The following is a 17,549-nucleotide window of genomic DNA, read 5'->3' as shown; positions in this document are numbered from 1 at the left end:
TAATGTTATTAGATTAATATTTTCATGATTATTTTCTATAATCTTATCTACCAGGATATATAACATGTTGAACATTATAGGCCATTAAGAACTAAGAAGACACCCAAAAAAAACACCAAAAAAGAATTATAGGTCATTAAGGAAGATGGAGAGTGAAGAAGCAAAAGGCACAATAGTGAAGAAGATCAATAATAGTGATGATAGGATGAGTGCACTGAAGGCATTTGATGACACAAAAGGCGGTGTTAAGGGTCTTGTTGATGGAGGTGTTACAAAGATTCCAACTATGTTTCATCATCCACTTGATAAATTCCCAAATTCCTCCAACACAGAGCACAACCTGATTCCTGTCATAGATCTTGAAGATGTTACCAAAGATCCAATCACACGCCAACAAGTTGTTTCAAGAATCAGGGAAGCATCTGAGACATGGGGTTTCTTCCAAGTGGTAAATCATGGCATCCCTGGGAGTGTTCTTGAGGAGATGAAAGAGGGAATTAAAAGGTTCTTTGAACAAGATGTTGAGGTTAAGAAAGAGGTATATAGCCGTGATAATACGAAGCCATTTGTTTATAATAGTAATTTTGATCTTTATAGTTCATCAGCACTCAATTGGAGAGATACTTTTGGATGCCAAATAGTTCCTCTGATTGGCAAACCTCAAGACTTGCCAGAAGTATGCAGGTATATTTATGTTCATATTCCTTAATTTATATGCATACTGTTTCAAATTTTTTACCCTTGAGATCTTGGAATGTTTAATAAGGATGTGTTTGGAACTAAATATAAAGTTATACATACAGCAATAGAATCCAATACAAACATATATATGTTCTGAGAGAGTATACCAAGATGGGGATATATAAACATAGATATTTGTGTTTTCAGATATTGAATTGATATATTTGAATTTTTGTATTACAACAAAAATTATTTTTCTGGGCAAATTTTTAGTGGAAATAATATAATAACATAATAATAACTATATGTCTTATTTAACTTATATTTTTGTGATAATGATATATTTGCAGTTATTATTATATATTATAATGATAATTATACATTTTTTTGTGGATATTAAAAAAGTTTTTACTGACAATTATATTATTGCCGCTAAAATTTTTAACGATAAAGTATAAGACTGCTATTGTCTAATTAATATTAAGGCCTAGTTTGGGTAAACAGTTTAATTAAGTTCTTTTTTGAAAAAATAACTTAAACAATAAATGACTATATTAAAAATAACTTATAAATAAATTATTTTGTATTTGAATTTTTAGTTTTAAAAGTGTTTATTTTATAGAAATGTGTTAAAAAGTAGTAGTATTATGAGAGAAGTCATATTTTTTAACTTCTTTATAAGCTTCAAAATAGCTTTCTAAAAAGTTGCAATTTGGTTTTGAAAATTGCACCAGACATTAATACTACTACTTTTCATAAGTGAAAAGCTCAAAAAAATTATTTTTGAAACTTTTCAAACGGGCCCTAAATATATTAGCAGCTATTTTTATTGCCAATAAAAAAATAAATAGCTACTAAAAATGATTTTTTTTGGTAATTTTATTGATAGAAAGTAAGGGTTGCAAACGGGCCTAAATTCACCGGGCCCGGCCCGTGTAACCCGCCAAAAAAGGCGGGCCGGGCTAGAAAATTGGGATCGCCAAATAGTAAAAGCTCGCCTAACCCGTGCTGCTTAAACCGTGGGTTTTGGCGGGGCGGGGTGGGTTTCTCCGCCGGGCTTAGTATTTTTTGGTAAGGGGTATTTTTATAATTTTTTTGCCAAAACCCAACTTCCCCCAACCCAATTTACAAGAGAATGAAGATGAAAATTGAGTGTTTTGGATTATGTTTATTTTGTTTTAGAGACAATATTTATAATTATGTTTTGGATTATGTTTATTTTGTTTTCGAAACAATATTTATAATTATGTGTTGGATGAAAATTTGGTTTATAATTATGTTAATTAGATATTTATAATTACAAAAACTTTAATATTTGTGAATATAAAAATTATAATTTGTTTATACCTTTAGAAATTATAATAGTTAAAAGTAAAAAAACAGAAGAGATTTTTTTATGCCTTTATATATATTATTTAATAGTTAAAGTAAAAAAAAAAAAAAAAAGAATATTTGGCGGGCTTAGCCCGCCGTTAGGCGGGACGGGGTAAGATTCTGGAATCGCCTCACTAGGTGGGGCGGGACGGATCAACCCGCCAAAGGGTGGGCTTTTGGCGGGGCGAGACGGGCTTCCCCACTTGCCACCCCTAATAGAAAGAAGACAGAAATACTAATAAAAGGTACAATCTTTTTTTTCTTTTATTATTTATAGCAATTTTTTATAATTATATTTTATTTTTTATGTTTATTTTATCACTAAATAAAATACAACAATATTAATTTTTGTCTTTATCTTTTGTGTGTTCTATTTTATTATATTCTCCATAGTTACACAAAGAAATAAGGACATTAATTTATATTCTATATCTATTTACTTGCTTATTGATCATGTCATTTTTTTTGTAGGGATATACTTTTAGAGTATGGGAATAATGTTATGAAATTAGGAATCACACTCTTTGAATTACTCTCAGAATCTCTAAATCTGCATTCAAATTATTTAAGAGATATGGAATTGGGTTGTACTGATCAAATTAGTTGTGCCGGCCATTACTATCCCCCTTGCCCTGAGCCAGAACTCACTATGGGAACCACCAAACATTCTGATGGCGCTTTTCTTACTGTGCTTCTCCAAGACCATATTGGTGGCCTCCAAATTCTTCATAACGACAAATGGGTTGATGTACACCCTGTGCCTGAAACTTTAGTGGTTAATATTGGTGATCTTCTACAGGCAAGTTCTTTATTGTTCTTTTTATAGCGTAAAATGCATTATACCAAATTACCAACATAAATATTCGATACGATATTTAGCGTATCTTTGAGTCGTTGTTACATTAATAAAATAAAAAATAACTAAACAATATGTATCAAACAAGTACTTTTTCTAGGTCAAATACTAAGATGTTTTGAACGAGAAAGTACAAAGATCGACTTTCAAATAATCAATATTAGTCAATTTCTTTAAAACTTATTTCTTTTAATTTTTATTTTTAGAAAATTTAGAATTTTAGATTAGAATTTAGAATATAAAATTTAAAATTTACAATTTAAAATTTTGGCTGAAAAAAGTTAACTCTCAAAATGAACTCGTTTCAAAATCGTAGATATCATACTCTATTTAATGTGTTCATACTTCATATTCATGTAACAGTTGTTGTGGGTGTTGTTTATATCTATTGCCTCGTTACCTACATATGTATGGTAGAAAAAAGACATTAACATTGTTATTAAGACATAGTACTAAACTAAGAATGTCTATTGTAAAAGATATTTTGATGCGTTTATATGTGCTCTTCGTGCTTTATATTTATTATTAGGAGTTAATTACCAAATTGATTCTCAAAAATTTCAGGCGCTGATAAAACAACATCTCAGGGAAGTTATTAATAAAAATATCTTTAAATTTTTATTTACAAAAATTCTGACAAAGATAATCAAATGCATCTATTCCGTTAGTCACTTCAGGATTTTTCATTAACAAAAACGATAGTAATTGACATTTGATCATTTTTTATCAAATTTTAAAATTATTTAAATTTTTTTTTTTATCAATAAAGTCTTTTAGATATTATTTTAACAATACCTAAATCTTTTGAATATCAATTTGGTAGTTAACTCTTATGGTTAATTTTACATTTGTCAATAAACAAATTTTTTTCGCGAGTCCAGTTCTAAGTTCAAACATATGTTATTACTTTATATCAATAAAAAGCTCAAAATGCATGAAAGATTTGCATAATTTGCTAGTGCAGAAGTAAGCTGATTGGTATTTTTCTTCAATTGTAGCTACTAACGAATGACAGATTTAAAAGTGTTCAACATAGAGTGTTGGCAAATAAAAATGATTCCAGAGTATCTGTTGCATCTTTTTTTGGCTATAACAGTCTCGCTTCATCAACAAAGCTCGTCAGTCCGATAAAAGAATTATTATCTGAAGACAATCCTCCGAAATTTAAAGAAACCACAATTGCAGAGTATGTAGCCTACTTTAGAGCCAAAGGCCTTGGAAACAATCCTCTTCAAGACTTTAGGATTTAAGTTGAGAATTTCTGAATAGAGGTGCCTTGGTTTGGTTAGCACTTAGCAATATAATTGAAACTGAATAAACTAGATATATATGTTGGAAGTATTGATAATATTTAAAAAGCAAAAAATTGTATAAATATGAATCCTAGTTCTTGGTCTACAGATTTATGGGCATCTCACAACCACATCTATTCTATTAGAGGTATAGTTTTTAGTTGAAAATTTTCTTGGTTATTATATAATATAATAATCACTATATATGTCTGATAAATTACTACATAAGCATAATAGAGTATGATTTTATTGCTCATCATCTCAATAAAAAACGTTTAGATATATTATAACTATTCTTATATATTCAAAAGATACTAAGCAAAAATTTAGATATTTTTTAATGGTATATGGTCTTTGCTGACTGAAATTTCATTTTTGCCAATTATAGTTTCTTTTTCTTTTTTAATATCTGCACATTTAAAAAAGTCGCACAATTTTTTACCGGCAGTCTACAACATCAAAAATAAAAAAAAATGAGAAAAAAAACAACTACAAAACTAACAAGAATTTAAGAAATAAGATACACAATTAATTTGCAATAATTCAACCAACTCACATTATAGTTAGGACATCTATAAAATGATCTCTCTGGATTGGAATCTGTCTCAGACCACCGAAAAATAGGATGCAACCCACAACCGCACCAATGTAGAACCTTCTCACCTTTGTCACGGTGTGCATTCTTCACCCAACCACCATACAAACGAGCTCTGATAGAACTACCTGAGCCTTGACTGCTACTCCCCAATATCCTTCCCAACTTTTGGAGATACTACTACGATTTGGGGGGAATTAGGATTGCGCTAGGTTTTATGTTCAAATTGTGAGGGGTTAAATTGATGCCTTAAAAAAGTTGGCTACGTCATCTAACCGTTACAGTGCCAGGTGTCATTTAAAATTGTCTGGTCAGTTTTTCGGTAATGAAAAATGACAGAAAGGCCAAATTGAGACACGGATCAAGATTTCAGTGTGCAATTTGAGTTAATTAAAAGTTTGAGGACCAAATTACGTCGAGGGTCAAATTTCAATGGTCATTTTGAGTATTAACTCATATAAAACAAGAGAAAACAAAAACAAAGTATTGACTCAGCTAAAGGTATGGACATGCCTGATGACTTGTTTTGCAAGATTGATGAAGGAAATTGGAAGAATGAATTCAGTTACTACTGGAGAGAACATGCTGATCTTATCCTTTTATGGATTGAATGGCCATTTAATAATTGAATGATTTTTTCGAGTGATTCAGATCTAAACAATGACAATCAATTTGGGTTGATTTAGTGATTAATTTACTAGTCTATTTTAGTAAGTGTTAAAAATTCGAAACTTATCATTTTGTGCATTTAGCAATCTATTAACCAGTAACAAATTCTTAAATGAAGTTTAAATCCGTAACAAATTAATCTTCAGTTTACCATGTTGATAATACCGTAAAAAAACTGTTACTTAGGTTAGTATATCAGTTAACCATACATGTAATGTAGTTAGTTTAATAGCTATCTGTACATAACTTATGTGTAAAATCTTCTCATAATAAACAAAATTCATATCTAGACAACAATTTTTTTTTTAAATTAAACACACATCTTATTCTTCGAGTCAGAGTCCTCTTTACCTCTTCTACTCTTATCAGTTTCATCTATTGCTTCAACTTCATTCTCCACAACCCAAATTAAACGCATTGAACCTAAAATGTATGCTAGGCCGCGAATGATCATTGTTGGTAAGAAACCATCAATCCTGAACTCAATACTCTAAGAGAAAATAAGACTTGGACCCTTACCACACTCCCTAATAAGAAGAAGGCAGTGGAATATAAGTGGCTGTTCTAGTTAAAATTAAAATCTGATGGCTCTATTGAACGTTGCAAAGTAAGGCTAGTTGCTTAAAGATTTACTCAAATAGCAGGTATTGACTATTTTAAAATTTATAGTGCAGTTATTAAAATGAACACACTCAGGATCATCTTATCAATAGTAGCAGTAAAAGGTTAGTTCGTTCATCAACTAGACGTGAACACTGTCTTCTTACATGGTGATTTACCTGAGGAAGTATACATAAAGCCACCTCTAGATTTGAACCTGCTGATGCGAGCTAGATTGTCGGTTAGAAAATCGAAGGAATGAAAATCGCGTTGTAGGTATAGTCCCAACCAATAAAATGACTCGCAATCAAAATTTAGAAGAAGAGTATCACAATTCAAATCAAATAACCGGAAGTTTTACTTTCCAAGTTATTTTTTCTCGGACTAGCAATCATGTGCATACAAATTTGGTTGTGAAATTGGGGATTTTCAAGCATAGAACGAAAATTAAAGAACTAGCAATTAAAGAAACTAAACAAGGGAATAACAAGAATGAAAATTAACAAATAAATAACGCAATGAAGTTAACAAGTAAGAACAAGAATAACTAACAAGCTATCACTAAATCAAAAGAACAATCAATACAAATAAAGAGAATTAAAGCAACAAACTAATGCGAATCGAGTTCAATGCATAAAAGGATTTTGACTTGAAATTGAGAGTTAAGGGATCCTTTCTTTGTCATAACCACAACTATGGCAATTACAATGAGTTAATGTCACTTCATCAATCCTAACATTGAGGGTAAGTCAAATAAGCCTAATTGGTCTTATTAATACACAAATCCTAACTAACTTACTAATTAACTTAGTAAAAAGCTAGCGTTAGTGGAAACAAGAGTCAACTAACAACCTAAAATCTATTATATATCTCTAATTTTAGAGCTAAAATGTGCCTTATGTCACTTTCTCATTGTAATTGGAATCAAATCTTTCGCTTCAAAATTAAGGAATTTTCCTTTCCTCCTTACTAATTTTACAATTAAAATATGCCACATGTCACTCTCTAATTGAAATTAAATCCTTCTCTCCAAAATTAAAGAATTCTTCCCTCCTCTTTACTAATTTTACAATCAAAATGTGCCACATGTCACTTTCTCATTGCAATTGAAATTAAATCTTTCCCTCTAAAAATAAAGAGTTCTTCCCTCCTCCCTTTTTTCCTCTTCCTTTCTCTATTTCTCTCATTCCTTCAATCACTCTATCTATTTTATATATCTTTATCAATATCAATGATTAATTACTAATTTAACAATCAAAATGTGTAACAGATATTTTATAATTGCATTAAAATTGAAATTGAAGTATATTACTATCTAATTCAATAATTAAATGTGTCACATGATACTCTCTTACTAAAATTGAGAGAAAATATTTTTTTCAAAATTAATAAACTTTTTTCCTAAATTCTCTCATCTACCTCTCTCCATTTTTCTATTTCTCTCTACTATTTTTACTCTATATATAATTTATATTTTATATTAGTAATTTGACAAATCAAAATATGTCATCCGATATTTTTTTACAATTTAAATAAAATTTTCTTTTTAAAAAATTAACAAACTCTCACTCTCACTCTCATTTTTCATCTTTCTCTTTCTCTCTCTTTTCTCTCATTCTCTATTTTTCTATCTTTTTCTTCTACAGAAAATGAAATTAACAAAATAATATAATTTAAATAAAAATATTATTATTGTTATTGTTATTATATACATAATTTTCTAGTTTTTTATTTAGTTTTAAATTTTTACCGCTTATCTTTTTAATCTATATTTTCATTTTTCTTCTTTCAAATATTTATTACATACAATTTTGAGAGAATACTAATGTTATAATTAAAAGTTAGAATCAAGATTCAATTATTTTAAAAAAAAATAATTTTGAGTTAATTTATAACTATCAGTATAATTTTTTTATGCTAATATCTAATTATATTTTTATATACATAGAGAAAAAATATTATTTTTAAATAGCAAGTATACAAATTAATTATTTCTATTTTGCAACAGACTTAACAGTTAACACCTAATTAAATATAAAAGTATACACGTTAAATTATTTTAAATTTTAGATAACGAATGTTAAAATTAATTATTAATAAAAAATTAGACTTTTTCATATAAAAATAATAACAAAAAAACTTATTATTTAATTTTTTATCTACAGATACTTTGGTCTTCTTAGCCACAGACTTTTATCAACTTACGACTTTTTTTATAAAAGTAATTTGATTTTATAAATCTTCTGTGCCATGGATAATTGATGAGACGGAAATTGAGTGTCGGTAAAGAATTTGACTAATAAAATCTCGTTATAAGCATAGTTCTAAACCAACAAACAATCTTCTTTCAATCAAACAATTGGTTGTCACAAGTAACAAACCCTATAAAAGTAACCGAAGTATTCAAACCTCGGGTCGTTCTCCCTAGAAATTGCAATAAAATATTCTTGTCATTAGCTATGAGGTATGTTTTGGGGTTTTTGTAGCTAGTAAGAGACAAGAAACGTAAATGGCAAAGAAAATGAACTAACAATTAAGAAAGCTCTTGGCAAGGTATGATAACTAGAAGTCATATCCTAGTTATCCTTATCAATTGTGATGAGAATTGTTCATTGCTCCCACTTAGTTAACCTCTAACAATAGAGGAAAGTCAAGTGGATGAATTAACTTAAGTCCACAAGTCCTAGCCAACTCAAAATGAAAGACTAGCTTAGTGGCATTCAAGTCAATTAACAACTTCTAATTATCAATCACCAAAGAAATTAGATAACTCAAGAGTCATCAATTACTCAACCAAAGCCAAGAGGAACAAAATCTAATTCATAACTAAAAGAGACATTTCAACATATACATAGAAAGCAATAAAGGCAAACCTTATTAATTGCAAGAATTAAAGAAATCTACAACTACAAAAGTAAGAGCTTAACAATAGAAAGGCAAAATAATTATGAAACAACAAAGAACTTACCAATTGCATTGAGAAAAAATGTAGATCTACAAAAGAATTCATAAACTACAATTAACAATACAAAGAAACTACAAGAGAAGTAGGATGCTACAACTACAAGAGAAGAATTAAAGAGAAAAAGAAAAATTGAAGCAAGAGAAGAGAGAGATATAGATCTAAAACTAAGAATCCTAATTCTAGAGAGAAGAGAGAGATATAGATCTAAAACTAAGAATCCTAATTCTAGAGAGAAGAGAGAGCTTCTCTCTCTAGAAACTAACTAAAGCCTCATGAAAACTAAACTAAAACTAATTAACTAACTAGATGGTTCATCCCTTTTCAATCCTTGGGTTAAATAGCATTAGAAATGAGTTGGATTGGGTTCAAAATGCTTTAGAAATCGCTGGCCATGAGTTGCCTTTAGTGAGTCACGTGCAGCTTTCCATGTATATGCGTATATCACGCATACGCAACCCTTAAACGGCAGGAAACTATGACAAATCTTATATTATTTTGAAGCCCCGGATGTTAGCTTTCCAACGCAACTAGAACTGCTTCATTTAGACCTCCATAATTCAAGTTATGATCAATTAAGTGCGAAGAGGTCAGACTTGACAACTTTGCGATTCCTTCATTTCTTCATGAGTTCTCCATTTCTACATACTTTTTCTTCATTCCCTTAATCCAATCTTTGCCTCCTAAACCTGAAATCACTTAACAAACATATCAAGATATCTAATGGAATCAAGGTGGATTAAATTTAGCTATTTTAAGACCTAAAAAGCATGTTTTCACTCTTAAGCACAATTAATGTAGAATTTACAAAACCATGCTATTTTAGTGAATAAATGGGAGACAAGTTGACAAAACCCTCTAAATTCAACACAAGATAAACCCTAAAAATGGGGTTTATCAACCTCCCCACACTTAAACAATAGTATGTCCTCATGCTAAACCAAGAAGAACAAGAAAAGGGTATGAACATTTATTCAATGCAACTTATCTATATGTATCATATCTAAATGAATGCAACTAAATGCAAAATAATTCTACCTACTTGGTTAAAAATAAATCAATCCTCTAAGAGCATGTATAAACAGGTAGGGCTAAGGTCATATGACGATTCATGAATCCTACCAATTCAAGTATAAAAATGAAGTTCAAATAGACTTGCAAGAAGAACGCTCATGAAAGCCGGAAATCATGAAATTGAGCATCGAACCCTCACCGGAAGTGTTTGCACTCTAGTTGCTCAAGTGTATAGGGTCGATTCTCTCAATTCTCCCCTTATCATGCTTTCCAAAATTTGTTTTTCATCAAACAATCAACAATTATTCAATGCATGCATACATTCATCATGAGGTCTTTTCAAAGGTTGTAATGGGGCTAGGGTCAAGGTAGGATTGTATATGATTAAGTGGACTAGAATTTGAATCTTTGATCAACTTAAACTTCCCACCTAACCTATGGCAACCTATACAATTTAAGTACTAACCTAACTACCCATTCTTTACTTTTTCACATACTCATGCATTTTCTTTTTATTACCACACATATGCATTGATCTTTATTAATCTTTACTTTGGGGGCATTTTGTCCTCTTTTATTGCTTTTTTTTCTTTTTCTTTTATTTTCTTTTCTTTTTCTATATTTTTTTCTTTTTATTCATATATTTCTTTTTCCTTTTTCTTTATCATTTTTTTTCTTTTATTTTTCACAATAAGATATATACGAAGGCATCAATGCATATGGTTTTACATATAATTAATACATGAGCATGTACCCAATTTCCTAAATTCCTGATAGAAATACAAAACACCCTTTTATCCCAACCAATATCCCAAGTTTTCCCACACTTGAATGATACTCACACTCACTAGCCTAAACTAATCAAAGATCCAAATAAAGGACATTTAACATTTTTTGCTTTAAGGCTTGTAATGTGCTAAATTAAAGAACAAAGTGGGTTAATCGTAGGCTCAAAGTTGGCTAACAACGGTAGGTAAAAGGTAGGCTATTTGGGTAAGTAAGCTAAATGAAATGATGGCCTCAATCATATAAATACATGTATACATGGAATAATGGACATAAAAAATCAAACAAATCAAAGATTACAATCATAGAAAGAGAACAATTGCACACAAGAAGGGAAAATAAGTGGTTATAAGATGTAACCACGCAATTAGGCTCAAAACTCACAAGTTTGTGTTCTTAGCTCAAAAACTATGTTCCAAAATAAATTCTTTCAAGCAAGTTCAACAAAAAAAATTTCAAATTGGTAGGGTGTCCTAAAACAGTTTCTTGGAAAAGAAATCATCACCCTAACCAAGTAGTCATAATAAGAAAGAAGTGGTAAAAATATGTACAAATTCTAACTAACATATAACTTATCATGCAATGCAACAACAAGGTAACATTGGTGTTGAAAAAAGGAAATTGTCACCCACGGAAGTCAGTTAGATGACCTCCCCACACTTAAAGATTGCACCGTCCTTGGTGCATGCAAAGAAGAGCAAGGTGGATGGGTTGTTACAACTGAGGAGTTTCTTCCAAAGATTGTGCGGATGACTTGTTTGTCACTCCATTTAGAAACTTTTTCTTTTTCCTTCTTGGTGTCCAACCTAAAAGGAGAGAAAAAGAAAGAAAATTAAACCTATAACAAAGATATCAAAGCAAAGAGAACATAGGCGGGGGCTAATGCCAAATAAAAGTAGGGTTTCCACTACATGTTAGCTACGCATGTACGTGAGAAAGCAATATAGGCAAAGGGCATATCAACTAATACTTGATGCAAGAGAAAACTCAAAGCATGAGGAGCATGTTGAGCATCAAGTTCAAACAAGAATTGACACGAACAAGATTAGTGATAAGCATGAAAGCATTTGGTCCCATCCTAACTCAATGATAATGAAGTACAAAAACAAAGAATAAAGAATTAGGAAGGACTAAAGCACTAATCTTGTGTGTGGAACAAGTATGACCATTAATACTAAACAAGTCACAAAGCACCAAAATAATGCAAGAAATTCTCAATAATTGAGTAAGAGAATTCAACACCAATATTAAAAGAAGAGACTTAGAAAATAAAATGAGAACAAGCTATAAAAACAAAATTAAAATGCAATGAATAAAAGTATGCAAATGTAATAATCAAAATAAAAGATGAGAAAAAAAAACTCTTTTTTTTTTCTTTAGAGAGGGCAAAGAATAAAGTAAGAAAGGAAGAGGAAAGAAGAAGAAAGGTAGAAAGAAAGAAGAAGGAAAGAAGAAAGAAGAAGAAAAGAGAAAAACAGGGCGTGAGGCAACGCGGACGCGTCATCCACGCTTATGCGTGGATGCGCAGATCAGTAGGGGGATGCGTACGCGTCATGCGTGCGTATGCGTAAGCAGGGTTAGGCGTGAGGCACAACATCAGCATAAATCTCGCCTAACTCTCTGGAAAATGTACCCAGAGTTACAGATGGCGCAATCGACACGTACGCGTCGCCCACGCTTACGCATGGGTGTTGCGCGATCAGAACCATCGACGCGGATGCGTCATGCACACGTACATGTGAGTGGGGACAGGCGTGAGGCTCAGTGCTGGCTCAATTTTTGCATAACTCTCTGGTTTTTGTACTAGGAGTTGCGAAAGCCAACGATGCGTACGTGTCTACTACGCTCACGCGTGGATACCTCTTTTTGTTATAAGCATAAAAACATAATTTAACACTCTCCTAACCTATAAACATTCTAAAGCAACTAAAATTCAAATTTAACACAAAAATCTTTAAGTTCTTAAAAAAAATTCAAAGACAAAACAAACAAAACTTGCACTTCAAGTAACCTACTTTAACAATAATTTAAACTAATCAAAACACACTACTACAACCTATCAATCGAAACAAAATGTATAAAAGTATAGAAAAGAAGAAAACTACCTATAATGGCAACTCAAATCACTTATTAAGTATATATGCAAGAGAATGGAAAGAGTTTTCCATGGTGGGGTGTCTCCCACCTAGCACTTTTAGTTTAAGTCCTTAAGTTGGACATTTGATGGGGTCCTTGTTATGGTGGCTTATTCTTGAATTCATCCTTGAATACCCACCAATGTTTGCACTTCCAATAGCCTCCGGGATCCCAAATTAGGCGTATAAGGTCTTCAAGGAAGCGTAAGCAAGTGACTAGGCCCCAAAGTTGATGATTGTCTATGTATATTCCGGGGTCCCATACTTTGTTTGTCAACCCCCTTTCTTCTTGATCTTCATGCTCCCACTAAGGTGACAAACTTATTGAATTCTCCTTGTAACTCCTAGTCATCATCCTAATTCCATTGACTTGAGTACCACTCCACCTTTGAATCCCAAAGTTTGAGTTTCTACCCACTATGTACCTTGATTCTTGTTGCCAACCAACATCCAACTATTTTCTACTTTCTAACTCACAAACATTTCTAAGTTGACCATCCGTTTCTAACAATGCATATTGATATGGGCCAAGGAAATTAAGGGATGAGATGATTACCCACTCAATTTGTAATTTGGATGGTGACTTAACAAGGAAGATATCCAATGGTCTTGATATTGTAGGCTCCACTTCCTTTGGCTCCTCCTTGATGACTTTAATATTTTGACAACTTCCTTCAATTTCCTCTTGTTTGCTAACTTCTTCTAACTCTTCTTCATTGATCAAAACATGCATTGGAGGTTGTGTACATGCCTCCTCAACATCGGTTTCACATCTCATGGAAGAAGCTTCAACAAGATCACTATTGTCACTTGGTGTAAAGTTGTCTTCAATGATGGAGTTTTCTTCTTGTTCAACCTCCCCAAGGTCTTCTTCCACTTCTTCTTTGTCAACAATCTCCATCTCTTCCACTTATTTCAAAGCACACTCCATTTCCTTGTTCTCAACTTGAGACTCTAAAATTTTCCTCATACTTCACTCTTCGGTTGCTTTTTCACAATCATCTATGGACACACTTTGCTTGTGGCATGAATTCTACGAATCCAATTTTTGACGGATGGATGCTTGAAGCCAATCTATTTCTTCCTTGAGATGATCCTTTGATTCTTGTTCTACTTTGTTAACATAAGTAGGATCATATTTAGGATCATATTGCTCTTGGATTGATGGACATGGATATTCTTCCAAGGCAGGTTGTGATGGAAAGGAGAATTCATCATGTGGGTAGAAAGGAGGTTCATCAAAGCTTGGAGGTTAGAAGGTGTTTTGGTTGTTGGTAGAAGGTAGAAGTATACGGGACATAAATTCTTGGAGGGTAGAGGTGAAACTAGTGAGTGCAGTTTGGAGCTCTTCTTGCTCTTGAGGAATGATACCAAGTGTATCATCCATGGAAACTTGGTTTGAAGGGTAAAGATGTTGGAGTGGTGGTGATTCAATGGTTCCTTGTTCATAGTTATCACAAGGATATGCATAGGGAGAATATGGATTAGGATTTTGTGGAGGAAATTGGTGGAAATAGGATGTGGATTGAGAATATGGTGGTTGGAATGATGGTGTTTGAGGACTATATTAAGAGTATGGTGCATGAAATGATGGTGGTTGACTATATTAAGAACCATCATATCCATTGGAATGATATGCATTATAGGAGGGATTACCATCATAGTAGCTTGAATGAGGAGGTTGCCATGATGATTGCTCATATGGATGTGACTCCCTTCTCAAAAATTCATCTCTCCCATAATGTGAGCCATCATTCAAGTTTTCATCACCTACAACATAGTCATAACCATATCCGAAACCACAAGAACGAGAATTCATAGTAACAAATAAAAACAAAACTAATAGAGTCCTAAAACTAACAAAAACTAACAAACAAACAAAAGACAAACATATTCACAATATTCACATATATACAATAACCAATAACAAGGCACACAATTGCAACTCCCCGGCAACGGCGCCATTTTGATGAGACAGAAATTGAGTGTCGATAAAAAATTTCACTAATGAAATCTCGTTGTAAGCATAGTTCTAAACCAACAAACAATCTTCCTTCAATCAAACAATTGGTTGTCACAAGTAACAAACCCCTATAAAAGTAACCGAAGTATTCAAACCTCGGGTCATTCTTCCTAGAAATTGCAATAAAATGTTCTTGTCATTAGCTATGAGGTATGTTTTGGGATTTTGTAGTAAGAGACAAGAAACATAAATGACAAAGGAAATGAACTAACAATTAAGAAAGCTCTTGGCAAGGTATGAGAACTAGAAGTCCTATCCTAGTTATCCTTATCAATTGTGATGAGAATTGTTCATGGCTCCCACTTAGTTAACCTCTAACAATAGAGGTAAGTCAAGTGGATGAATTAACTTGAGTCCACAAGTCCTAGCCAACTCATAATGAAAAACTAGCTAAGTGGCATTCAAGTCAATTAACAACTTCTAATTATCAATCACCAAAGGAATTAGATAACTCAAGAGTCACCAATTACTTAACTAAAGCCAAGAGGAACAAAATCTAATTCATAACTAAAAGAGACATTTCAACAAACACATAGAAGACAATAAAGGCAAACATTATTAATTGCAAGAATTAAAGGAATCTACAACTACAAAAGCAAGAGCTTAATAATAGAAAGGCAAAATAATTATGAAACAACAAAGAACTTACCAATTGCATTGAGAAGAAATGTAGATCTACAAAAGAATTCATAAACTATAATTAACAGTACAAAGAAACTACAAGAGAAGTAGGATGCTACAACTACAAGAGAAGAATTAAAGAGAAAAAGAAAAATTGAAGCAAGAGAAGAGAGAGATATAGATCTAAAACTAAGAACCCTAATTCTAGAGAGAAGAGAGAGCTTCTCTCTCTAGAAACTAACTAAAGTCTCATGAAAACTAAACTAAAACTAATTAACTAACTAGATGGTTCATCCCTTTTCAATCTTTGGGTTAAATAGCATCAGAAATAAGTTGGATTTGGCCCAAAATGCTTCAGAAATCGCTGGCCACAAGTTGTCTTTATTGAGTCACATGCAACTTCCCATGCATATGTGTACATCACGCGTAATCATCTTTAAACGGTAGGAAACTATGACAAATATTATATCATTTTGAAGCCCCGGATGTTAGCTTTTTGACACAACTGGAACCGCCTCATTTGGATTTCTGTAGCTCATGTTATTATCGATTAAGTGCGAAGAGGTCAGGCTTGACAGCTTTGCGATTCCTTTATTTCTTCATGAGTTCTCCATTTCTATATGCTTTTTTTTTTCATTCCCTCAATCCAATCTTTGCCTCATAAACTTGAAATCACTTAAAAAACATATCAATGCATCTAATGGAATCAAGGTGAATTAAATTTAGCTATTTTAAGACCTAAAAAGTATGTTTTCACTCTTAAGCACAATTAAAGGAGAATTTATAAAACCATGCTATTTTAGTGAATAAATGGGAGACAAGTTGACAAAATCCTCTAAATTCAACACAAGATAAACTCTAAAAATGGGGTTTATCAATAATCTATACTGTCAGAACAAAGTAGATCGTAGTTTTAAAAAAGTTATATTCCCGTAATATTATTACGGGTAAAAATACTATTAAATGTTGGACATTATTGACTCTAGGATCCTAGGTACTCAAATCCTAAGCCAAGGATTGAAGATCTACTCCATATTTATAATTGACATTTTCACAAATACTTGATGGACATAGTAGCAAAACATAGTGAAAGTGTAAAAGATACTTAAAACTATAACTAATCAATGAACAAAATTAACAATAGCAAACCAATCAAATATATATAAACCATAAAATATCAAATTTATCAACAAGAAACTCTTTCACAAGTAATTAAACTAAATAGAGTAGCTTCTATTATAAAAAAAAAAGTGTAGCAAATGTAGTATATTTAAAGAGAAAGTTAGTTAAAAACTACTTACAATGGAATCAAGCAAATATCCAAGATCAAAATATAAATTAGCTATTTCTGCTATAAACACTAAATAAACCCTAAGAGAGAATTGAGAGAAAATTCTAAGAGAAAACTAACCTAAAAACTATTCTCAGTTACTATAATGAAGTATGTATGTGTCCTAAGGTGTTTTCCCCTTTGATTAGCTTCAGCACTCCAAATTTGGGCCAAAAAGGCCCCCAAAATTGCGAGCTACGTAACTTTTTAAGTGAGTAACACATTAGGACTTGTGTGTATACACAGGGTTGTGTGCGTTCGCACACTGGCTGAATCTTCACTTGTGCTTATGCATAGGAAGGTGTGCATACGCACACAACAGTGTCTTCTTCTCCTTTGTTTCTTCACGAAATCTCTCACTTTACATGATTTCCTTCCACTTCTCCTAAGTCATCCTTGCCTATTGAACTTGAAATCACTCAACAAAAATTATCACGGCATCGAATGGAATAAAAGTGAAATTAAATTGATTAACTAAAGCACAAAAAAGTATGTTTTTACAATTAGGTGCAATTTAGAGAGAAATCACAAGAGTATGCTATTCAAATGGATAAATGTGAGTATATGTAATGAAATCCACTCAATTCAAGACAAAATTAATCATCAAATAT

The 17,549-nt window shown here is 31.8% G+C and overlaps 1 protein-coding gene across 1 annotated transcript; it reads left to right on the top strand.

The window, feature by feature from the left end:
- On the top strand, positions 1 to 4,371 carry LOC130941551 (1-aminocyclopropane-1-carboxylate oxidase homolog 1-like). The gene is made up of 3 exons (XM_057870103.1): positions 1 to 684; positions 2,527 to 2,854; positions 3,910 to 4,371. The coding sequence occupies exons 1-3, from the start codon at positions 146 to 148 to the stop codon at positions 4,159 to 4,161; spliced, it is 1,119 nt and encodes a 372-aa protein (XP_057726086.1). The 5' UTR covers positions 1 to 145; the 3' UTR covers positions 4,162 to 4,371.
- Positions 4,372 to 17,549: the final 13,178 nt, after the last annotated feature.

The sequence above is a fragment of the Arachis stenosperma genome, chromosome 7 (assembly GCF_014773155.1).
Source record: "Arachis stenosperma cultivar V10309 chromosome 7, arast.V10309.gnm1.PFL2, whole genome shotgun sequence".
NCBI classification, from domain to species: domain Eukaryota; kingdom Viridiplantae; phylum Streptophyta; class Magnoliopsida; order Fabales; family Fabaceae; genus Arachis; species Arachis stenosperma.
The sequence above is the reverse complement of the archived record's forward strand: the minus strand, read 5'-3'. Positions and strand labels throughout refer to the sequence as shown.